Source organism: Salvelinus namaycush, chromosome 12, assembly GCF_016432855.1.
Source record: "Salvelinus namaycush isolate Seneca chromosome 12, SaNama_1.0, whole genome shotgun sequence".
NCBI lineage: Eukaryota > Metazoa > Chordata > Actinopteri > Salmoniformes > Salmonidae > Salvelinus > Salvelinus namaycush.
The window spans coordinates 14,874,942-14,899,766 of NC_052318.1; the positions used below are offsets into that span (position 1 = coordinate 14,874,942).

General features: G+C 44.2%; 1 protein-coding gene across 1 annotated transcript in view; it reads left to right on the forward strand.

Annotated features, from left to right (window-relative positions):
* Window positions 1–24,825, forward strand: part of LOC120056944 (protein Jade-1-like) — a 230,211-nt gene that overhangs the window by 68,445 nt on the left and 136,941 nt on the right. Inside the window, exon 4 of the mRNA XM_039005244.1 lies at window positions 14,471–14,628. Coding sequence (XP_038861172.1) covers window positions 14,471–14,628 — 158 coding nt within the window. The remainder of the gene's footprint in view (window positions 1–14,470; window positions 14,629–24,825) is intronic.

Below are 24,825 nucleotides of genomic sequence, written 5' to 3' on the forward strand. Positions count from 1 at the left end.
CTTTGACCCATTTTTTTAATACTTGAATGTCAGAGAGGGATGACATTCGCAATTGCAATCTGTCTGAATTGAGCGTGCAGTCAAAGGGAGCTGTAATTGAGGGAGGCTACTGTGGTACTGAATGACATGACCTTTGAATGAGGCTTGCAATTAAAGTGAATAGAATAGCATTTCTCAGTCAACTATCATTCACAGCGGGTTGTGAAGAAGCCTGAAGTTAACTGAAGAAGACTAAATGGGCTCATTTCAGAGATAAAATGTTACAGTAATAAGACTGAAATTTAAAAAAAAATATATACAGTACCACTCAAAAGTTTGGACACCTTTTCTTTATTTGTACTATTTTCTACATTGTAGAATAATAGTGAAGACATCAACACTTTGAAATAAGACATATGGAATCATGTAGTAACCAAAAAAAGTGTTAAACAAATCAAAATCAATTTGATTCTTCAGAGTAGCCACCCTTTGCCTTGATGACAGCTTTGCACACTCTTGGAATTCTGTCAACCAGCTTCATGAGGTAGTCACCTGGAATGCTTTTCCAACAGTCTTGAAGGAGTTCCCACATATGCTGAGCACTTGTTGGCTGCTTTTCCTTCACTCTGCGGGCCAACTCATCCCAAACCATCTCAATTGGGTTGAGGTCGGGTGATTGTGGAGTCCAGGTCATCTGATGCAGCACTCCATCACCTTCCTTCTTGGTCAAATAGCCTTTACACAGCCTGGAGGTTCACCTTCCAACAGGACAACAACCTTAAGCAAATAGCCAAGACAACGCAGTAGTGGCTTTGGGACAAGTCTCTGAATGTCCTTGAGTGGCCCAGCCAGAGCCGGGCTTGAACCTGTTCGAACATCTCTGGAGAGACCTGAAAATAGCTATGCAGTGATGCTTCCCATCCAACCTTACAGAGCTTGAGAGGATCTGCAGAAAAGAATGGGAGAAACTCCCCAAATACAGGTGTGCCAAGCTTGTAGAGTCATACCCAAGAAGACTTGAGGCAGTAAACGCTGCCAAATGTGCTTCAACAAAGTTCTGAGTAAAGGGTCTGAATATTTATATAAATATGATATTTCAGTTTTATTTTATATAAGTTTGCTAAAATGTCTAAACCTGTTTTTGCGTTGATATGATGAGGTATTGTGTGTAGGTTGATGGGGGGGGACGACAATTAAATCAATTTCAGAATAAGGCTGTAATGTAACAACTAACTTAACGTAACAAAAGTCAAGGGGTCTGAATAGGACCTGAATGCACTGTAAATGTACAGTTTGGAAGAGTCTTGGTGGTTCCAAACTTCTTCCATTTAAGAATGATGGAGGCCACTGTTCTTGGAGACCTTCGATGCTGCATAAATGTTTTGATACCCTTCCCCAGATCTGTGCATCAACACAATACTGTCATCGGAGCTTTACGGTTTTTGCTCTGACATGCACTGTCAACTGTGGGACCTTATATAGACAGGTTTGTGCCTTTCCAAATCATGTCCAATCAGTTGAATTTACCCCAAGTTGATTCCAATCAAGTTGTAGAAACATCTCAAAGATGATCAAGGGAAACAGGATGCACCTGAGCTCAATTTCAAGTCTCATAGCAAAGGGTCTGAATACTTATGCAAATAAGGTATTTCTGTTTTTTATTTTAAGAAATATATATATATTTTTTTAAACGTCTCAACCTGTTTTTCGCTTTGTCATAATGGGGTATTGTGATGTCATAATGGGGTATTGTGATGTCATAATGGGGTATTGTGTGTTGATTGAGGAAAATGTTTTATTTAATCAATTTTAGAATAAGGCTGTAACGTAACAAAATGTGGAAAAAGTCAAGGGTCTGAATACTTTACGGATATGTGTGTGTGTGTTTGCTACAGATGTACATTTGACAAAGACACAGCATAAGGAAATGGTAGGCCGGCTATATTGTCCATGCATAAGAGTGACTGGCTTCTCTGCCCTACATGCTCTTCTGTGCTTCTGTTCAGGGAGTGTTACTCAAAGGATAGCATTTAGCTATAGTCTAGCTGATCTTTCTGCCCACTCATCACATCCATCGTGAGCTTGGGGTTATCCAGCAAGCCTGTGGAAATCCTCCCTGCCTCTCCAGAGGGAATAACTTCGCCTCGGAACGGGGAAGGGCGGACTTTCCCGACCTGATCTCAGGGATGGTTCAGCACGCGCTGAGCATGCGGCCCCCTCTCTCATTTTCAGTCGGTCTGTCTCTCCCGCCTGCCCTGGCCCATACTCTGTTCTATGTCCAAGAGCTTGCTCCCTTTTAAACATAGAAGAAAAGTTACTGGAAGAACATCAGGCAGGGAAGCTTTCCAGTTGGTCTGATGTCTTGGGAAAAGATGGAATTTTATTTTCTCTGTCTTGTTCCTTATGACATTCCATAAAACACTGGTTTTGTCAGCCGTGTGGAGCCGTGTGGAGGCTCCTGGGCCTGGCCTCTTCCTTGGCCACTGCTGTGGTGAGTCCTGACGCCAAGACGGTCCAGGTGACGGTCCAGGTGATGGTCCTGGTGACGCTCCTGGTGACGAGGGAAGGTCAGATGTGTCCGGTGACTGAGACTCCACTCCCAACTGATGCGCTGGTGTGGCCAGGGATGGGGAAGCTGGGGAGGGGGGGGGGTGCTGCCTTCTCTGAGGCATAGAACCATGTGGGGCTTCCATTGTTGGTCAATTTCATTTTAATTCAGTCAATTCCATAACTCAACTGAAATTCCAATTTCCTTTTTTACCTCATAGAGAAGCATTGAGGAAAGTGAAATGGTATTAACCCATACCCTGGGGGCTTCATTACCGCTCATCATGCTGGATATGGAAGATGGGCCGTGTGGGTTTTTGTGTGGAACTGGATGTGGAATTTGACAGGATGAAGAGCTGGACAGGACAGTGGACTACTGGTGAGATGAGCTGTTCAAAATGATATGGTATTTCATTTTGTTTCGTCTATTTAAAAATATATATATATTTAACCTTTATTTAACTAGGCAAGTCAGTTAAGAACAAATTCTTATTTACATTGACGGCCTAGCAGGGAACAGTGGGTTAAACTGCCTTGTTCGGGGGCAGAACGACAGCTCGGAGATTCGATCCAGAAACCTTTCGGTTACTGGCCCAACGCTCTAACCACTAGGCTACCTGCCGCCCCAAAATGCAAGCATCCAAGACATTCACTGCATTTGAGTCCAACCCTGATGTTCCAATTACATGTTCTACCAACTGAGCTACAAAGGACCGTGAAGAAAACGCTCGGTGTCGTGTGTGTGTGTGCGTATTTTTGTGGGGGTAGGGAATAGTGGTGTGTGTGTGTGTGTGTGTGTGGTTGGGGAGGCGAAAATCCATCATCAGTGTGGTTCCTGGCCCACGCTGTGTCTCTCACTGCTGGTCCTCTAATATTGGGCCGTGAGTCACTGGGCTAATGCGGTAAGCATAAACCAAATCAATATGAAATAATAATTATCAATATGAAATAATATTTGTCACATGCTTCGTGAACAACAGGTGTAGACTAACAGTAAAATTCTTACTTATGGGCCCTTCCCAACAATGCAGAGAGAATAATAATAACAGGAGGAATAAATACACAATGGGTAATGATGACTTGGCTATATACTCTGGGTACCAGTACCGAGTCAATGTTAGGGGTACGAGGTAATTGAGGTAGATTTGTACACATAGGTAGGGAAACGTGACTAGGCAACAGGATAGATAGTAAACAGTAGCAGGAGCATATGTGATGAGTCAAAAGAGTTAGTGCAGATAGTCTGGGTAGCTATTTGGTTAACTATTTAACTAACTATTTATCAGTCTTATGGCTTGGGGGTAGAAGCTGTTCAGGCTCCTGTTGGTTACAGACTTGGTGCATGGGTTAGTCACACTTTTCAGCTTTTCTGTCACGGTGTACTCTCTGTTTAGGGCCAAATAGCATTCTAGTTTGCAATTTTTTTTGGTAATTACTTGTAAATTCTTTCCAATGTGTCATGTAATTATCTTTTAATTTTCTAATGATTTGGTTGGGTCTAATTGTGTTGCTGTCCTGGGGCTCTGTTTGTGTTTGTGAACAGAGCCCTGGGACCAGCTTGCTTAGGGAGCTATTCTCCAGATTCATCTCTCTGTAGGTGATGGCTTTGTTATGGAAAGTTTGGGAATCGCTTCCTTTTAGGTGGTTGTAGAATTTAACGGCTCTTTTCTGGATTTTGATAATTAGTGGGTATCGGCCTAATTCTGCTCTGCATGCATTATTTGGTGTTTTACGTTGTACACAAAGGATGTTTTTGCAGAATTCTGCATGCAGTCTCAATTTGGCGTTTGTCCCATTTTGTGAATTCTTGGTTGGTGAGCGGACCCCAGACCTCACAACCATGAAGAGCAATGGGTTCTATAACTGATTCAAGTATTTTTTGTCGTCGTATGTTATATTTTATGTTCCTTTTGATGGCATAGAATTCCCTTCCTGCCTTGTTCCTCAGATCGTTCACAGTTTTGTGGAAGTTACCTGTGGCGCTGATGTTTAGGCCGAGGTATGTGTAGTTTTTTGTGTGCTCTAGGGCAACAGTGTCTAGATGGAATATGTATTTGTGGTCCTGGTGACTGGACCTTTTTTGGAACACCATTATTTTTGTCTTACTGAGATTTACTGTCAGGGCCCAGGTCTGACAGAATCTGTGCAGAATATCTAGGTGCTTCTGTAGGCCCTCCTTGGTTTGTGACAGAAGCACCAGATCATCAGCAAACAGTAGACATTTGACTTCAGATTCTAGTAGGGTGAGGGCGGGTGCTGCAGACTGTTCTAGTGCCCTCGCCAATTTGTTGATATACAGTGGGGAGAACAAGTATTTGATACACTGCCGATTTTGCTGTAATTTTTATCATAGGTGAGAGACGGAATCTAAAACAAAAATCCTGAAAATCACATTGTATGATTTTTAAGTAATTAATTTGCATTTTATTGCAAATTTGTCTCCTGTTTTGTGGATTGGGGTGATCAGTCCTTGGTTCCAAATATTGGGGAAGATGCCAGATCTGAGGATGATGATAAAGAGTTTAAGTCTAGCCAATTTAGAATTTGTTGTCTGTATATTTTATCATTTCATTGAGGATACTATCAACCTCACAGGCATTTTTGGGTTGGAGGGTTTTTATTTTGTCCTGTAGTTCATTCAATGTAATTGGAGAATCCAGTGGGTTCTGGTAGTCTTTAATAGTTGATTCTAAGATTTGTATTTGATCATGTTTTTGATTTTGCTTTGTTCTTTGTTTTAGAACCAAAAAGATTGGAGAAGTGGTTTATCTGTCCATCTCTGTTTTGGATAGATTATTCTTTGTGTTGTTTGTTTAGAGTTTTCCAATTTTCCCAGAAGTGGTTAGATTCTATGGATTCTTCAATTACATTGAGCTGATTTCTGACGTGTTGTTCCTTCTTTTCCTGTAGTGTATTTCTGTATTGTTTTAGTGATTCACCATAGTGAAGGCGTAGACTCAGGTTTTCTGTATTGTTTTAGTGATTCACCATAGTGAAGGCGTAGACTCAGGTTTTCTGTATTGTTTTAGTGATTCACCATAGTGAAGGCGTAGACTCAGGTTTTCTGTATTGTTTTAGTGATTCACCATAGTGAAGGCGTAGACTCAGGTTTTCTGTATTGTTTTAGTGATTCACCATAGTGAAGGCGTAGACTCAGGTTTTCTGGGTCTCTGTTTTTGGTTGGATAGGTTTCTAAATTTCTTTCTTTCTTAGGTTTTTGCATTCTTCATCAAACCATTTGTCATTGCTGTTTAATTTTCTTAGGTTGTCTGCTTGAAATGTTTAGATTTGATAGGGAAGCTGAGAGGTCAAATATACTGTTTAGATTTTCTGCTGCCAAATTTACAACTTCACTATTACAGTGAAACCTTTTGTCCAGGAAATTGTCTAGAAGGGATTGAATTTGTTGTTGCCTAATTGATTTTTGGTAGATTTCCACACTATTTTCCTTCGATCGATTGTAAATCTTAATATTATTCAGTTCCTTTGGCTTTGATGCCTCATGATTGAGCATTGCTCTGTTCAAATAGTGTGTGATTTTTCTGTGATCTGATAGGGGTGTCAGTGGACTGACTGTGAATGCTCTAAGAGACTCTGGGTTGAGGTCAGTGATAAAGTAGTCTACGGTACTACTGCCAAGCGATGAGCTATAGGTGTACCTACCATAGGAATCCCCTCGAAGCCTACAATTGACTACGTACATACCCAGCATCCGACAGAGCTACAGGAGTTGTGACCCGTTTTTTTTATTTATTATTATTTATTTTTTCCTCCACCTTAATTTAACCAGATAGGCTAGTTGAGGACACGTTCTCATTTGAAACTGCGACCTGGCCAAGATAAAGCAAAGCGGTTCGACACATACAACAACACAGAGTTACACATGGAATAAACAAACATACAATCAATAATACAGTAGAAAAATCTATAAACAGCATGTGCAAATGAGGTAGGATAAGAGAAAGGCAATAAATAGGCCATGTAAGGCGAAGTAATTACAGTATAGCAATTAAACACTGGAATGGTAGGGTGGACAGAAGATGAATGTGCAAGTAGAGATACTGGGGTGCAAAGGAGCAAGATAAATAAATACAGTATGGGGATGAGGTAGATTGGATGGGCTATTTACAGATGAGCTATGTACAGGTGCAGTGATCTGTGAGCTGCTCTGACAGCTGGTGCTTAAAGCTAGTGAGAGAGGTAAGAGTCTCCAGCTTCAGAGATTTTTACAGTTCGTTCCAGTCATTGGCAGCAGAGAACTGGAAGGAGAGGCGGCCAAAGGAAGAATTGGCTTCGGGGGTGACCAGTGAGATATACCTGCTGGAGCGCGTGCAGCTGCTGGTGAGGGGATTGAATTGGTTATGTTGTCGTAGTTGTGTCTAGGGGGCATATGGGGGAGGGAATGCTGTCACCTCCAAGTACAGTTGAAGTCAGAAGTTTACATACACCTTAGCCAAATACATTCAAACTCAGTTTTTCACAATTCCTGACATTTAATCCTCGTAAAAATTCCCTGTTTTAGGTCAGTTAGGATCACCACTTTATTTTAAGAATGTGGAATGTCAAAATAATAGTAGAGGGAATGATTTATTTCAGGTAAAAAAATGTCATCACATTCCCAGTGGGTCAGAAGTTTACATACACTCAATTAGTATTTGGTAGCATTGCCTTTAAATTGTTTAACTTGGGTCAAACGTTTTGGGTAACCTTCCACAAGCTTTCCACAATAAGTTGGGTGAATTTTGGCCCATTCCTCCTGACAGAGCTGGTGTAACTGAGTCAGGTTTGTAGGCCCCCTTGCTCGCACACACTTTTTCAGTTCTGCCCACAACTTTTCTATAGGATTGACGTCAGGGCTTTGTGATGGCCACTCCAATACCTTGACTTTGTTTTTGCCACAACTTTGGAAATATCCTTGAGGTCATTGTCCATTTGGAAGACCCATTTGCGACCAAGCTTTAACTTCCTGACTGATGTCTTGACATGTTGCTTCAATATATCCACATAATTTTCCTACCTCATGATGCCATCTATTTTGTGAAGTGCACCAGTCCCTCCTGCAGCAAAGCACGCCCACAACATGATGCTGCCACCCCTGTGCTTCACGGTTCGGATGGTGTTCTTCGACTTGCAAGCCTCGCCCTTTATCCTCCAAACGTAACGATGGTCATTATGGCCAAACAGTTCTATTTTTGTTTCGTCAGACCAGAGGACATTTCTCCAAAAGTACGATCTTTATCCCCTTGCGCAGTTGCAAACCGTAGTCTGGCTTTTTTATGGCGGTTTTGGAGCAGTGGCTTCTTCCTTGCTGAGCGGCCTTTCAGGTTATGTCGATATAGGACTCGTTTTACTGTGGATATAGATACTTTTGTACCTGTTTCCTCCAGCATCTTCACAAGGTCCTTTATTGTTGTTCTGGGATTGATTTGCACTTCTCGCACCAAAGTACATTCATCTTTAGGAGACAGAACGCGTCTCCTTCCTCTGCGGTATGATGGCTGCGTGGTCCCATGATGTTTATACTTGCGTACTATTGTTTGTACAGATGAACGTGGTACTTTCAGGCTTTTGGAAATTGCTCCCAAGGATGAACCAGACTTGTGGAGGTCTACAATATTTTTCTGAAGTCTTGGCTGATTTCTTTTGATTTTCCCATGATGTCAAGCAAAGAGGCACTAAGTTTGAAGGTAGGCCTTGAAATACATCCACCTCCAATTGTCTCAAATGATGTCAATTAGCCTATCAGAAGCTTCTAAAGCCATGACATAATTTTCTGGAATTTTCCAAGCTGTTTAAAGTCACAGTCAATTTAGTGTATGTAAACTTCTGACCCGCTGGAATTGTGATACAGTGAAATAATCTGTCTGTAAACAATTGTTGGAAAAATGACTTGTGTCATGCACAAAGTAGATGTCCTTACCAACTTCCCAAAACTATAGTTTGTTAACAAGAAATTTGTGGAGTGGTTGAAAAACGAGTTTTAATGATTTCAACCTAAATGTATGTTAACTTCTGACTTCAACTGTAGGTGTTTGCCCCCCTGTGTGCTGAGGGTGTCAGGTTCTTGTCCAGTTCTGGAATTTAGGTCACCACAGACTAGCACATGTCCCTGAGCCTGGAAATGGTTGATCTCCCCCCCCAGGATGGAGCAGCTGTCATCGTTCAAGTATGGGGATTCTATTGGGGGGGATATAGGTAGCACACATTAGGACATTTTTATCTGTTGAGATAATTTCCTTATTAATTTCTATCCAAATGTAAAACGTTCCTGTTTTTACTCATTTAATAGGGTGGGTTAGGTCTGCTCTATACCAAATTAGCATACCCCCTGAGTCTATTCCCTGTTTCACACCTGGTAGTTTGGTGGATGGGACTACATGCTATCTGTAACCTAGAGGGCAAGCAGTGAGTCCGTCTCCTTTATAGCATGTTTCTTGTAGTTTCTTGTAGGATGACAATGTCTGTATTTCCAATTTCTTTGATGAAGTCTGGTTCCTGCTCTTTAGGCCAAAGGCAGATGACCTCAGACCTTGTATATTCAAATCAAATTTTATTTGTCACATACACATGGTTAGCAGATGTTAATGCGAGTGTAGCGAAATGCTTGTGCTTCTAGTTCCGACCATGCAGTAATATCTAACAAGTAATCTAACCTAACAATTTCATAACAACTACCTTATACACACAAGTGTAAAGGAATGAATAAGAATATGTACATAAAGATATATGAAGTGTCCTTTCCCTGGCCGTTAATGCTGTGTACAGGGGATGGTACAGGATGGGGACGCACTGTCCTACTGTCCTCATTATTATACACACCTGACAAGCCTCTGCCTAGGCGTCACTCGTCCGCACGCTCGTCCTTAGCCCCCCCCCCCCCCCCCCCCCCCCCACACACACACACTGTTTGATATAAGAGAGGCAGGGAAAGATGAGAAAGAAGAGTAGAGGGATGGGGTGAAAGGAGAGATGGATGGGGAAAGGGGGAGGGAGAGATGGATGGGGAAAGGGGGATGTAGAGAGGGAATGGGGTGAAAGGGGGATGTAGAGAGGGAATGGGGTGAAAGGAGAGATGGATGGGGAAAGGGGTAGGGAGAGAGGGAATGGGGTGAAAGGAGAGATGGATGGGGAAAGGGGGAGGGAGAGAGGGAATGGGGTGAAAGGAGAGATGGATGGGGAAAGGGGGAGGGAGAGAGGGAATGGGGTGAAAGGAGAGATGGATGGGGAAAGGGGTAGGGAGAGAGGGAATGGGGTGAAAGGAGAGATGGATGGGGAAAGGGGGAGGGAGAGAGGGAATGGGGTGAAAGGAGAGATGGATGGGGAAAGGGGGAGGGAGAGAGGGAATGGGGTGAAAGGAGAGATGGGGAGGGAGAGCGGATGGGGTGAAAGGAGAGATGGATGGGGAAAGGGGGAGGGAGAGAGGGAATGGGGTGAAAGGAGAGATGGATGGGGAAAGGGGGAGGGAGAGAGGGAATGGGGTGAAAGGAGAGATGGGGAGGGAGAGCGGATGGGGTGAAAGGAGAGATGGATGGGGAAAGGGGGAGGGAGAGCGAGAATGGGGTGAAAGGAGAGATGGATGGGGAAAGGGGGAGGGAGAGATGGATGGGGAAAGGGGGAGGTAGAGGGAATGGGGTGAAAGGAGAGATGGATGGGGAAAGGGGGAGGGAGAGATGGATGGGGAAAGGGGGAGGGAGAGAGGGAATGGGGAAAGGGGGAGGGAGAGAGGGAATGGGGTGAAAGGAGAGATGGATGGGGAAAGGGGGAGGGAGAGATGGATGGGGAAAGGGGGAGGGAGAGAGGGAATGGGGTAAGGGGGAGGGAGAGCGAGAGGCGTGGACCTTGTAATTCTGTTTCCCTGACATTAATTAGCTGTGGTTGGTTTGTTTAAACACAGGGCAGTAAAAATGAATCACTCCTTTCCTGTGTGGGCTGGTTCCAGACATAAGCGGTCTCACTCTGGTCTCAACTTAATGTTGAGAGTTATAATAGTATAATACACTAGGTGCAATATTCAAAATTGTTGTTAGTCACTCTCAATCAGATTTGCATAAAATGTGTTACAAAATAGCAAACATTATCGACGCCCCATGGCAAAATGTCTGGAATTGCAGGAAATTAACTTAAAAAAAAAAAAAAAAAAAATGTTCTCTCCACCATCAAGAGGGGGACCACTAAATTGTTTTGCCTGCTTGGTGGACAAAAACCAAATCTCGCTTAAGGTCCCCAAAAGGCTAGAGGTGGCCCGCCTCTGCTGCTGGGTGTTGGAGAGAGAACAGGAGATCATCCTGACTGTCCTCCTCCAGCTTTGGTCTGCTGAAGGAGAGGAGGAGTGTTCATCTTGGCCTCGACTGACTGTCTGACACACACACACACACACACACACACACACACACACACACACACACACACACACACACACACACACACACACACACACACACACACACACAGTCTTGTACAGCTAACCTTGTGGGGACATACAATTCAGTCCCATTCAAAATCCTATTTTCCCTAACCCCTAACCCTAACCCTAATCCTAACCCGTACTCTTACCCTAACCCAAACCTTAACCTTAACCCTAACCCTAACCCTAACCCAAAAACCTAAACTTTATCCTAACCCTAAACCTAACCCTAGCTCCTAAACCTAACCCTACAACTAACCCTAGCTCCTAACCTTAATATTTAACTTAATTCTAACCCTAACACTAATTCTAACCTTAACCCTAAACCCGCTAGAAATAGCATTTGACCTTGTGGGGACTAACAAAATGTCCCCAGCTGGTCAACTTTTTGTTCGTTTACTATTCTTGTAGGGACTTCTGGTCCCCACAAGAATAGTTAAACACGTCCACACACACACACACACACACACACACACACACACACACACACACACACACACACACACACACACACACACACACACACACACACACACACACACACACACACACACACGCATTTTCTCTTTGCTCTCTCCGTCCCACACACACACTCTCACACACACTCCCTACATTGCATTATCTATTTGTGCTGGCAGACACCCTTGTCGGCCAAGGCAAGTTCCACTCGGCTGTCTGCCTGGGGTTTTACATATGGCCTTTTCATATACTGTACAGCCTGGGGTCTCGCTCTCTCTCTCAGCCTCTCGCTCTCTCTCTCAGCCTCTCACGCGCTCTCTCTGCTTCTCGCTCGCTCTCTCTCTCTCAATTGAATTCAAGGGGGTTTATTGGCATGGGAAACATATGTTAACATTGCCAAAGCAAGTGAAGTAGATAATATACAAAAGTGAAATAAACAAAAAAAATGAACAGTAAGCATTACCAAAAGAATAAGACATTACAAATGTCATATTATGTATATATACAGTGTTGTAACGATGTGCAAATGATTTAAGTACAAAAGGGAAAATAAATAAACATACATATGGGTTGTATTTACAATGGTGTTTGTTCTTCACTGGTTGCCCTTTTCTTGTGGCAACAGGTCACAAATATTGCTGCTGTGATGTCACACTGTGGTATTTCACCCAGAAGATATGGGAGTTTATCAAAATCGTGTTTGTTTTCGAATTCTTTGTGGATCTGTGTAATCTGAGGGAAATATGTGTCTCTAATATGGTCATACATTTGGCAGGAGGTCAGGAAGTGCAGCTCAGTTTCCATCTCATTTTGTGGGCAGTGTGCATATAACCCGTCTTCTCTTGATAGCCAGGTCTGCCTACGGTGGCCTTTCTCAATAGCAAGGCTATGCTCACTGAGTCTGTACATAGTCAAAGCTTTCCTTAAGTGTGGGTCACTCACAGTGGTCAGGTGTTCTGCCACTGTGTACTCTCTGTTTAGGGCCAAATAGCATTCTAGTTTGCGCTGTTTTTTTGTTAATTCTTTCCAATGTGTGAAGTAATTATCTTTTTGTTTTCTCATGATTTGGTTGGGTCTAATTGTGTTGCTGTCCTGGGGCTCTGTGGGGTCTGTTTGTGTTTGTGAACAGAGCCCCAGAACCAGCTTCCTTAGGAGACTCTGTAGGTGATGGCTTTGTTATGGAAGGTTTGGGAACCGCTTCCTTTTATGCGGTTGTAGAATTTAACTTCTCTTTTCTGGATTTTGATAATTAGCGTGTATCAGCCTAATTCTGTTCTGCATGCATTATTTGGTGTTTTACGTTGTACACAGAGGATATTTTAGACTCAATTTGGTGTTTGTCCCATTTTGTGAATTCTTGGTTGGTGAGCAGACCCCAGACCTCACAACCATAAAGGGAAATGGGTTCTGTAACTGATTCAAGTATTTTTAGCCAGATCCTAATTGGTATGTCAAATTTTATGTTCCTTTTGATGGCATAGAATTCCCTTCTTGCCTTGTCCCTCAGATCGTTCACAGCTTTGTGGAAGTTACCTGTGGCGCTGATGTTTAGGCCAAGGTATGTATCGTTTTTTGCATGTTCTAGGGCAACTGTGTCTAGAATTAATTTGTATTATTAGATCTAGGTGCTGCTGTAGGCCCTCCTTGGTTGGTCTCTCGCTCGCTTTCTCTCGAGTTGGATAGGGGTGTCCTTCCTGTGTCATGAGTGAAACTGTGATTCATGTGTTTTCTGTGTGCGCCAGGTTAATGCCATTAATGTCTCTGTTGGAATGTCTGTGTGAGAGGTTGGGGGTGGAGTTTACTGTCAGGATGTTTATATTGGGGTACAGGTATTCGAAGAAGGATAAGGCCAGATATGTATTGTTGAATTTTCTGTTTGCTCAGGCAAAGTTGGCTATTTGGCTAACAAGGAAGAACAGGGTAAAAGGTGGAGGGATAACAGACCCAGGTCTCTGCGCCCCTTAGGGTGGAATTTGAGATATAGAGATGTTTCAGGAGATATGGTGTGTCGGGGGGGCCGTCTGTACAGCTGGGGAAGATGGGTTGGATATACGGTTGTAGAAGTGGTGAGGTTTTGGTTATTGTGATGTGTTGTTTTGTGTCATGGGGTAGAGTGCAAGGTGAGTACGCAGTACAGGGGATATTTGTTTTTTAAAAGGGGGGTGGTGGTAGTGAGGTGTTAATGAAATGAGGATGTATCATTAAAGAAAGTCAAAGTCTCCCTCTACCTAACCCCTACCTAATACTACCTAACCCCTACCCATTACTACCTAACCACTACCTAACCACTACTACCTAACCTCTACCTAATACTACATAACCCCTACCTGATACTACCTAACCCCTACCTAATACTGCTTAACCACTACGGATGGGGAGGATTGTGTAGTGAATGTGTAGTTTATGTACTACTCAAGATACACAAGAAAGTGTTCAGTAGAAAAACAGTATTGTTTCCCGTAGTAATCAGGTAGAGATGTTTACTACTTGATGTTGGTAGTAAATAAGTAGTCGTTATTTTTTGGCTCTGCACGGTGCCGTGGGCCCGTGGCTGATGTCCTTGAGTACTTTTATTCATGGGGTTGGGGATCTGTGCTTATTATGGGATGGATAACATCAGTGCTGCTCCGCAGGCCTTTGGCAGGGCACAGGGTTGGGTCTCTCTGAAGACACTAGGTGCGTCCCAAATGGTTCTGTATATAGTGTACTACGTTTGACCAGAGCCCTATGACCTTTACTGATGACCTTTGTTGGATGTTGAAATGTAAAATGCCCCTTTTTATGCTGGCTTTGTATACACAAATACTGTGTAGTGTTAATTGGAACTTTTATTTGACCGCTGCCAACCGCAAAAGTACTTGTTTTGTGCTTACAATATAACCCTTAAATGAACCTAAATGGACTGCTGCATTCAATGTACAGCCTGAGAGATGGTCATGTTTAGCCTAAAACCTGTCATTTCTTCTCAAATTCAAACTGCTATACAGATGCAAATGATTGTGATAATTTCACTGAATATCTCTGTCTTTCTCTGTTGTATTGTGTCAGGTGTCAACCCTCTCTCTTTCTGTTTCCTGTCAGGTGTTCCGGACGGACTTCATCACAGCCATGAAGCTGCCAGACTCGGCCCAGCTGGGCCACGATGACTTCTACGTGCTGTCAGACCCCTGGAGACAGGAGTGGGAGAAGGGGGTCCAGGTCCCTGCCAGCGTAGACGCCATCCCAGAACCTGTCGTCAGGTAGGGACAATGCTGACTGTTTGAATGCTTTGACTGCTCTAATACAGTACGACCATGGAACATCCACACTTAAAGGGATACTTCGGGATTTTGGCAATGAAGCCAGTGGCGCAGTGGTCTAAGGCACTGCATCTCAGTGCAAGAGATACGGTCCCTGGTTCGAATCCAGGCTGTATCACATCCGGCTGTGATTGGGAGTCCCATAGGGCGGCGCACATTTGGCTCAGCGTCATTAGGGTTTGGCCGGGGTCGGCCGTCATTGTAAATTAGAATTTGTTCTTAACGGACTTGCCTAGTTAAATAAAGGTTAAATAAAACAATTTAAAAAATATTTATTCCACAGATTCAGTGATTCAATAAAATATTCAGATTCAATAAAATATTCCACAGATTCAGTGAAGTCATTTTTATGTCTCTGTGTCCAGTATGAAGGAAGTAGGTAGTTTTGCAAGCCAATGCTAACTAGCGTTAGCACAATGACAGGAAGTCTGTGGTGTCTATTAGCATGCTAGCAGTTATCATAGACTTCCAGTCAATGTGCTAACGCTAGTTCATCTGAACTATATCCTCAAATATACCATTAAGCACACTCTGAACACACTGACTGTCTGAATGCTTTCATTTATTTTGATAAGTGTGAACCCTATCACACACTAAAATGTCACTACCAATATTTAAATACTGATGGAGCACAACCACACTGAACACTGACTCTCACACACATGCATTCTGATACTGCTGTAGCTGAAGCCAGGCAGACGCACACACACACCTACATGCAGGATACCCTGTCCCCTAACACACACACACACACACACACACACACACACACACACACACACACACACACACACACACACACACACACACCTGCATGCTCAGCGTTGCCCAGTCTTTGACTACCATCGACAGACCCAGACAGACAGACAGACCCAGACAGACAGACAGACCCAGACATACAGACCCAGACAGACAGACCCAGACAGACAGACTCAGACAGACCCGGACAGACAGACCCAGCCAGACTCAGACAGACCCAGACAGACAGACCCAGACAGACAGACCCAGCCAGACTCAGACAGACCCAGACAGACAGACCCAGACAGACAGACCCAGCCAGACTCAGACAGACCCAGACAGACAGACCCAGACAGACAGACCCAGACAGACCCAGACATACAGACCCAGACAGACAGACCCAGACAGACAGACTCAGACAGACCCAGACAGACAGACCCAGCCAGACTCAGACAGACCCAGACAGACAGACCCAGACAGACAGACCCAGCCAGACTCAGACAGACCCAGACAGACAGACCCAGACAGACAGACCCAGACAGACCCAGACATACAGACCCAGACAGACAGACCCAGACAGACAGACTCAGACAGACCCAGACAGACAGACCCAGCCAGACTCAGACAGACCCGGGCAGACAGACCCAGACAGACAGACCCAGACAGACAGACCCAGACAGACTCAGACAGACCCAGACAGACTCAGACAGACAGACAGACAGACTCAGACAGACCCAGACAGACAGACAGACAGACCCAGAGAGACTCAGACAGACTCAGACAGACAGACCCAGACAGACAGACCCAGACAGGCCCAGACAGACCTAGACAGACTCAGACAGACTCAGACAGACCCAGACAGACAGACAGACCCAGACAGACAGACAGACGGTGGTATCTCAGTAGAGTTCCTCAGTGTTGCCAGGCCTGCATGGTGATAAACCCACAGATCAGCGACACACAGCAGCCGGAACAAAGGGGAGCACACCTGGACACACTGCCCCATCCCCCACCACACCACACTCATGTTTGCTCGCTCCTTGAAGCACAGGGCCTTGACAAATGGATCTCCACCCCGCCCTATTCTGGGCGAGGTCCCATGCTGATGTGGTTTTGAGTCCCAGGTTGTGTAGGTCGTCCTCCAACTGGTCGGACGATCTGGCTCTCGGTCTTCCTCTTGGCCGTGGCCAGTTGGGGGATTGCTCCTTTAGGATGAGGGCAAGTTCCAGAGGTGGGTTTGATCTGACCAGGTGACTGAACAGTCACAGTCGGGGAGGTTCTGACCAGGGAGTTCTGGATGTGGTCCCACCATGTGATGCCGTGTAGACATCCAAACAACATGTGAGGTCCAGGGTGAGGGTCCATGACACACAAACACACACACATTTTACAGGTTATCTCAGCTGGAGCATGTGTTCTAGAGATTAGGTCAGGTCAGCTGGAGTATGTGTTCTAGAGATCAGGTCAGCTGGAGTATGTGTTCTAGAGATTAGGTCAGGTCAGCTGGAGAATGTGTTCTAGAGATTATGTCAGGTCAGCTGGAGAATGTGTTCTAGAGATTAGGTCAGGTCAGCTGGAGAATGTGTTCTAGAGATTATGTCAGGTCAGCTGGAGTATGTGTTCTAGAGATTATGTCAGGTCAGCTTGAGTATGTGTTCTAGAGATTAGGTCAGGTCAGATGGAGTATGTGTTCTAGAGATTATGTCAGGTCAGCTGGAGAATGTGTTCTAGAGATTATGTCAGGTCAGCTGGAGAATGTGTTCTAGAGATTATGTCAGGTCAGCTGGAGAATGTGTTCTAGAGATTAGGTCAGGTCAGCTGGAGTATGTGTTCTAGAGATTAGGTCAGGTCAGCTGGAACATGTGTTCTAGAGATTAGGTCAGGTCAGATGGAACATGTGTTCTTGAGGTCAGGTCAGCTGGAACATGTGTTCTTGAGGTCAGGTCAGGTCAGCTGGAACATGTGTTCTAGAGATTAGGTCAGGTCAGCTGGAACATGTGTTCTAGAGGTCAGGTCAGCTGGAAAATGTGTTCTAGAGGTCAGGTCAGCTGGAACATGTGTTCTAGGGGTCAGGTCAGCTGGAACATGTGTTCTAGAGATTAGGTCAGGTCAGTTTGAGCATGTGTTCTAGAGATTATGTCAGGTCAGTTGGAACATGTGTTCTAGAGATTAGGTCAGGTCAGCTGGAACATGTGTTTTAGAGATTAGGTCAGGTCAGCTGGAACATGTGTTCTAGAGATTAGGTCAGGTCAGCTGGAACATGTGTTCTAGAGATTAGGTCAGGTCAGCTGGAACATGTGTTCTAGAGATTAGGTCAGGTCAGCTGGAGCATGTGTTCTAGAGATTAGGTCAGGTCAGCTGGAACATGTGTTCTAGAGATCAGGTCAGGTCAGCTGCATTGTGAGAGAGAGTTAGTAGTGATCCAGAGATCACAGGATCAGAAGAGCTGCTGGGAACATGGAGATGTGGGTCGGTGTTCCTCTGATGAGGGAAACTACACAGACTGGGTTGTAGGGTAATTCCTCTCCTAGAGTGAGACTGTGACACCCACGCATAGACACGGAGACAGACGGAGGGACGGACAGAGGGACGGACACACAGGGAGTGAGGCAGGGTCACAGGCTAACAATATCAAACCTCACTGCTTTACTCTCCTACTGCTCATCATACAGGACACCAGGCCTGGGATAGATAACATGCATATAGATATAGATACACCAGGCCTGGGATAGATAACATGCATATAGATATAGAGAGATATAGATACACCAGGCCTGGGATAGATACGATAACATGCATATAGATATAGATACACCAGGCCTGGGATAGATAACATGCATATAGATATAGAGAGATATAGATACACCAGGCCTGGGATAGATACGATAACATGCATATAGATATAGATACACCAGGCCTGGGATAGATAACATGCATATAGATATAGAGAGATAGATACACCAGGCCTTTGATAGATAACATGCATATAGATATAGAGAGATAGATACACCAGGCCTGGGATAGATAACATGCATATAGATATAGAGAGATAGATACACCAGGCCTGGGATAGATACGATAACATGCATATAGATATAGAGAGATAGATACACCATGCCTGGGATAGATAACATGCATATAGATATAGAGAGATAGATATAGAGAGATAGATACAGAAGGCCTGGGATAGATAAGATAACATGCGTATAGATATAGAGAGAGATGGATATAGAGATGAGAGATAGATATAGAGAGATAGATACACCAGGCCTGGGATAGATAAGATAACATGTGTATAGATATAGAGAGATAGAGAAAGATATAGCTATTGAGAAAGGCCACCGTAGGCAGACCTGGCTCTCAAGAGAAGACAGGCTATGTGCCGACTGCCCACAAAATGAGGTGGAAACTGAGCTGCACTTCCTAACCTCCTGCCCAATGTATGACCATATTAGAGACACATATTTCCCTCAGATTACACAGATCCACAAAGAATTTGAAAACAAACACGATTTTGATAAACTCCCATATCTTCTGGGTGAAATACCACAGTGTGCCATCACAGCAGCAAGATGTGTGACCTGTTGCCACAAGAAAAGGTCAACCAGTGAAGAACAAACACCATTGTAAATACAACCCATATTTATGCTTATTTATTTTCCCTTTTGTACTTTAACCGTTTGTACATTGTTACAACACTGTATATATACATAATATGACATTTGTAATGTCTTTATTCTTTTGGAACTTCTGTGAGTGTAATGTTTACTGTTCATTTTTATTGTTTATTTCACTTCTGTATATTATCTACCTCACTTGCTTTGTCAATGTTAACATATGTTTCCCATGCCAATAAAGTCCCTTGAATTGAATTGAAATTGATATATAGAGAGAGAGAAAGATATATAGAGAGAGATAGATATATAGAGAGATGGATATAGAGCGAGAGATAGATATAGAGAGATAGATAAGGAGAGTAATAGGTGAGTGTGGATATATGCACAAATTACCACGAGAGATCGATTTGATTGATTTAGAATGTGTGGAGATGGAGAGATACATAGCTCAATAAAGGTAGATGAGAAGGGAGTTGATTGCTCTAAGCGGGTGGTATGTTCAAGTTGGTTAGAAAGCTTTGTCCTCCCCCCGTCTGTTCTTTCTGCTCCTGCCTCAGGCTTAGACAGCTAGCTTTAAAATAAATAATGACATCATCTTCCAAAAATTGTGGAAAAGAGAAACTGCAGGGCCTGTCTGGCTCAGCTAGCCTAGTGTTCTTTCTCTCTCTGGGCTTGCTGTCCTCCTCTTACCCTCTGCCGTGCGGTCTCTCTCGCTCTCGGTCTCTGTATCTCGGTCTCTGTCTGTCTGTACAAGCTTACTGTGCCGCGGTGGTTTCAGCTAAATGCTTTATGGTTGTGGAGAAATACCGTGAGACTGCTGGGTCACTGTGTTTGTGCTCCTCTCCCCTTTCTCTTTTCATGGAAGATAACCAACACCGCACTACAGGGGGGGAGAGGGGGTAGAGAGACCCTCCCTGGGCCAAGTGCAAGTAATTAGCTGTTGCATAACAGTCTCATTTGGTAGACAGAGAATGACAAATTGGCACGGTCTCTTTATCCTCAGTCCCCATTGAAGCACAGGGGACAGAAATAATTACATGTATGAGACTCCTTTTCTCCAAACGAGATAAGATGAGATAAGGCTTGACACCGCAGCATCAGGCATTTTTCTTTGAGAGAGAGACTGTTGGGCTTGGTGGACCGCAGGTGGGAGAAGGAAGTTTAGAGAGCAGAGCCTTGGCCCAGGAAACTAACAGTGACTCTCCGGGGATTGGGAACAACCTCCTCCCAGTCCTAGATGCTGTCCCAAATATCATCCTGTTCCCTACTTTTGACCAGGGCCCTGTTCAGAAGAAGTGCATTATATAGGCAATAGGGTGCCATTTGGCTGCATCCTCTCCCAGCAGACCAGGAAGTCACAGTACGCTATGTGCACTTCAACAACTGGGAACTCCCCAAACTCTTCCCATCCATTCAAGACTCCTTCCATGAGGATGGCCAGCTCCCAGCCAAGGATGAGTATGGGTCAAGGAGGTTTTAAGAACCCAATATGCTCTCGTGGTACCAAATCATTACCAGACTGACTGGTGCTGCTGTCTGCCTGCCTGTGCTGCCATGGGTTCAAGACTGACTGATTTGAGCTTGGCTTGCTGCTCTAGCTGACCTGGCCTGGTTCAGCTTGGTAATGGTTGCTCTGGCCGCAGCCAGCCTGCGGTCTGTCTAACCACGGTGAGTCTGCCTGGGCCTGTGGTCTAGCGGTGTCTGCAGAGATCCAGAGCAGACCCAGATTCAAATACTAAAAAAAAAATCTTTCAAATACTTTTGAGTGTTTGCTTTAGCCTGTGACAGATGGGTGGGGTTTGCACTTTTGGGACTATTCTATTGGTTCAATATGTGCCAGGAAGCACAATCAAGCCCTGCTATAGTATTATGAATATTTTGAATAGTATCTGAACCAAGGTGTGGTCTCCAGTGCTCCAGAGCTGCAGTAAAGGCCAGGCTTGGTTAGAGTCCAGGCATACGGTATGGCTGTTATGCTCTCTCAGCAGGGTGGCTGGATGGAGGGGTGAAATCACTTACAGGCCCGGCTTCCCATTACTCTCTCCTGTTAACCATTTCATAGGGATGTCCTCTCCTTGCATTGTCTCATCTATGCCTTGGTGAACTCTGGCACAATACCAAATCGACTCCATATGCACAGAAAATATTTTACGCAATATGGACAAAAATATGCTCAGGTTTGGATTCTGTGGTGAATTTTCTATGAGTCGGTAACTCATCAGTGTGTTAGTAGAGCTCCCCGTAGTGGTACATCAGCTCTGTCAGTTGAAGACTTGTTAGTTAAACATGAGATGAAATCTATGCAAGCTGTGCTTGGAATAAGTACATGGATCACTGAAAGTAATTTGTATTCCACCCTAAAGCACAACAGCGATTGTGTGTGTAAGCTGTCCCCAGGGCTGAGCGTGTGGGGGTGTGTGTGGGTGGGGTGGGGGGGGGGGGGGTGTTTGCCTGAGTGGAGTTGCGTGTGCGCGTATATAAGGGTTGGACAGTAACCAGATGTTCATACTGTTTCTGTATCATACCGGGGTGTACAGTATTACCGCTGTAGACAACAAGTTTGATTTTGACATCTAGCCACTTAGCTAGCCAGTTAAGCAAACAAAATCCATGACTGGAGCCCTGACCTGAATATTATTTATTTGACACATCTTAGATTTCTTATAGGTATACTTAACTTATAGTTATAAGCAGGGGTATTTTGAAATTCCTTGGTATACAGTATAAACGGTATATCGCCCAAGCTTAGTGTTTGTGTCTGTGTTAGTTCTCCCCTGGGTAGTGAAGCTGGGTATCTTCCCAAGGGAATGCAGTTCAACCACCCTACAGACACACACACCCGCTCTATCCATCAGTGCTGATGGTTGGACCCGTGTGGCAGATCAAAGCTGTATGTCATGCATTGTGAGCTGAGCAACATCTGGGCCATCTGAAGGTTCCTAACCAACCCCCATCTGCCTGCCCTCTGCCCTCTGTCCTGTGTGTGTGTGTGTGTGTGTGTGTGTGTGTGTGTGTGTGTGTGTGTGTGTGTGTGTGTGTGTGTGTGTGTGTGTGTGTGTGTGTGTGTGTGTGTGTGTGTGTGTGTGTGTGTGTGTGTGTGTGTGTGTGTACAGTACCAGTTCAAAGTTTGGACACACCTACTCATTCAAGGCTTTTTCTTTATTTGTACTATTTTCTACATTGTAGAATAATAGTGAGGACATCAACACTATGTAATAACACATATGGAATCCTGTAGTCACCAAAAAAGTGTTAAAACAAATAAAAATATATTTTATATTTGAGATTATTCAAAGTAGCCACCCTTTGCCTTGATGCCAGCTTTGCACACTCTTGGCATTCTCTCAACCAGCTTCAGCTGGAATGCTTTTCCAAGTCTTGAAGGAGTTGCCACTTATGCTGAGCACATGTTGGCTGCTTTTCCTTCACTCTGCGGTTCAACTCATCCCAAACCATCTCAAATTGGGTTGAAGCTCGGGTGATTATGGAGGCCAGGTCATCTGATGCAGCACTCAACCACTCTCCTTCTTGGTAAAATATCCCTTACACAGCCTGGAGGAGTGTTGGGTCATTGTCCTGTTAAAAAACAAATTATAGTCCCACTAAGTGCAAACCAGATGGATGGCATATTGCTGCAGAATGCTGTGAGAGCTATGCTGGTTAAGTGTGCCTTGAATTCTAAATAAATCACAGACAGTGTCACTGGCAAAGCACCATCACACCTCCTCCATGCTTCACGGTGGGAACCACACATGCGCAGATGATCCGTTCACCCACTCTGCGTCTCACAAAGACACAGCGGTTGTAACAAAAAATCTCACATTTGGACTCATCAGACTAAAGGACGGATGTCCACTGGTCTAATGTCCATTGGTTGTGTTTCTTTGCCCAAGCAAGTCTCTTATTATTATTATTATTATTATTATTATTGGTGTCCTTTAGTAGTGGTTTCTTTGCAGCAATTTTACCATGAGAGCCTGATTCATTCAGTCTCCTCTGAACAGTTGATGTAGAGATGTGTCTATTACTTGAACTCTCTGAAGCATTTATTTGGGCTGCAATTTCTGAGGCTGTTAACTCTAATGAACTGATCCTCTGCAGCAGAGGTAACTCTGGGTATTCCATTCCTGTGGTGGTCCTCATGGGAGCCAGTTTCTTTTTTTGTTGATTTAAAAAAAAGAAAAAAAGATTTTAAGAAAAAAAGATTAAAAAAAAAAAAAAAGTACCCCTTTTTCACCCCAATGTTTTGGTATCCAATTGGTAGTTGTCTCATCGCTGTGACTCCCATTCGGACTCGGGGGAGGCTAAGGTCGAGAGCCGTGCGTCCTCTGAAACACAACCCAACCAAGCCGCACTGCTTCTTGTCACAATACCCACTTAACCCGGAAGCCAGCCACACCAATGTGTCTGAGGAAACATCGTACACCTGGTGACCGTGTCAACGTGCACTGCACCCGGCCCGCCACAGGAGTTGTTAGTGCGCAATGGGACAAGGACATCCATGCCTGCCAAACCCTCCTCTAACCCGGTCGACGCTGGGCCAATTGTGCGCCCCATGGGTGTCCCGGTCGCGGCCAGGTGTGACAGAGCCTGGACTCGAACCCAAAATCTCTAGTGGCACGGCGATGCAGTGCCGTAGACCACTGCGCCACTCGGGAGGCCCGAGAGCCAGTTTCATCATAGCTCTTTATGGTTCTTGAAATTTTCCGCATTGTCTGACATTCATGTCTTAAAGTAATGATGGACTGTCGTTTCTCTTTGCTTATTTGAGCCGTTCTTGCCATAATATGGACTTGGTCTTTTACCAAATAGTGCTATCTTCTGTGTACCACCCCTACCTTGTCACAACTCAACTGATTAGCTCAAACACATTAAGAAGGTTTGAAATTCCACATATGAACTTTTAACAAGGCACACCTGTTAGTTGAAATGCATTCCAGGTGACTACATCATGAAACTGGTTGAGAGAATGCCAAGAGTGTGCAAAGCTGTCATCAAGGCAAAGGGTGACTACTTTGATGAATCTAAAATCTAAAATATATTTTGATTTGTTTAATGCTTTTTTGCTTACGACATCAAATCAAATCAAATTTTATTGGTCACATACATATGGTTAGCCGATGTTATTGTGAGTGTAGTGAAGTCCTTGTGCTTCTAGTAAAGAACAGTGCAGCAGTATCAACAAATAATCTAACAATTCAACAACAACTCCCTAATACACACATCTAAGTAAAGGGATGGAATAAGAATATGTACATATAAATATATGGATGGGCATTGATCGAGCGGCATAGACGAGATGTAATAGATGGTGTAAAATACAGTATATACATCTGGAATGAGTAATGCAAGATATGATTATTAAGACAAGACATCATTATTAAAGTGGCTTTAATAAAGTGACAAGTGATCCATTTGTTAGTGGCCAGTGATTTCAAGTCTGTATGTAGGCAGCAGCCTCTGTTTTAGTGATGGCTGTTTAACAGTCTGATGGCCTTGAGATGAAGCTGTTTTTCAGTCTCTCGGTCCCTTAAATGAGTAGGTGTGTCCAGACTTTTGACTGGTACTGTATGTATCACATTTTGTGTACCCTGCCACCTCACCCATAAAGAGTCCTTTAGGAGGGAAGCTGTAGTTGATCATCCCACGTGAATCACCAGGCAGCCCTGCTCCTATCACTTCCCCTGCTGCCCTGTGGTGCACATGTCTCTGTGGTTTGGTGACGGAGGGAGCCCTCCTTGGATAGCTGTGGCCACTCAGGGCTTTGCAGGTGGCAGCAGGG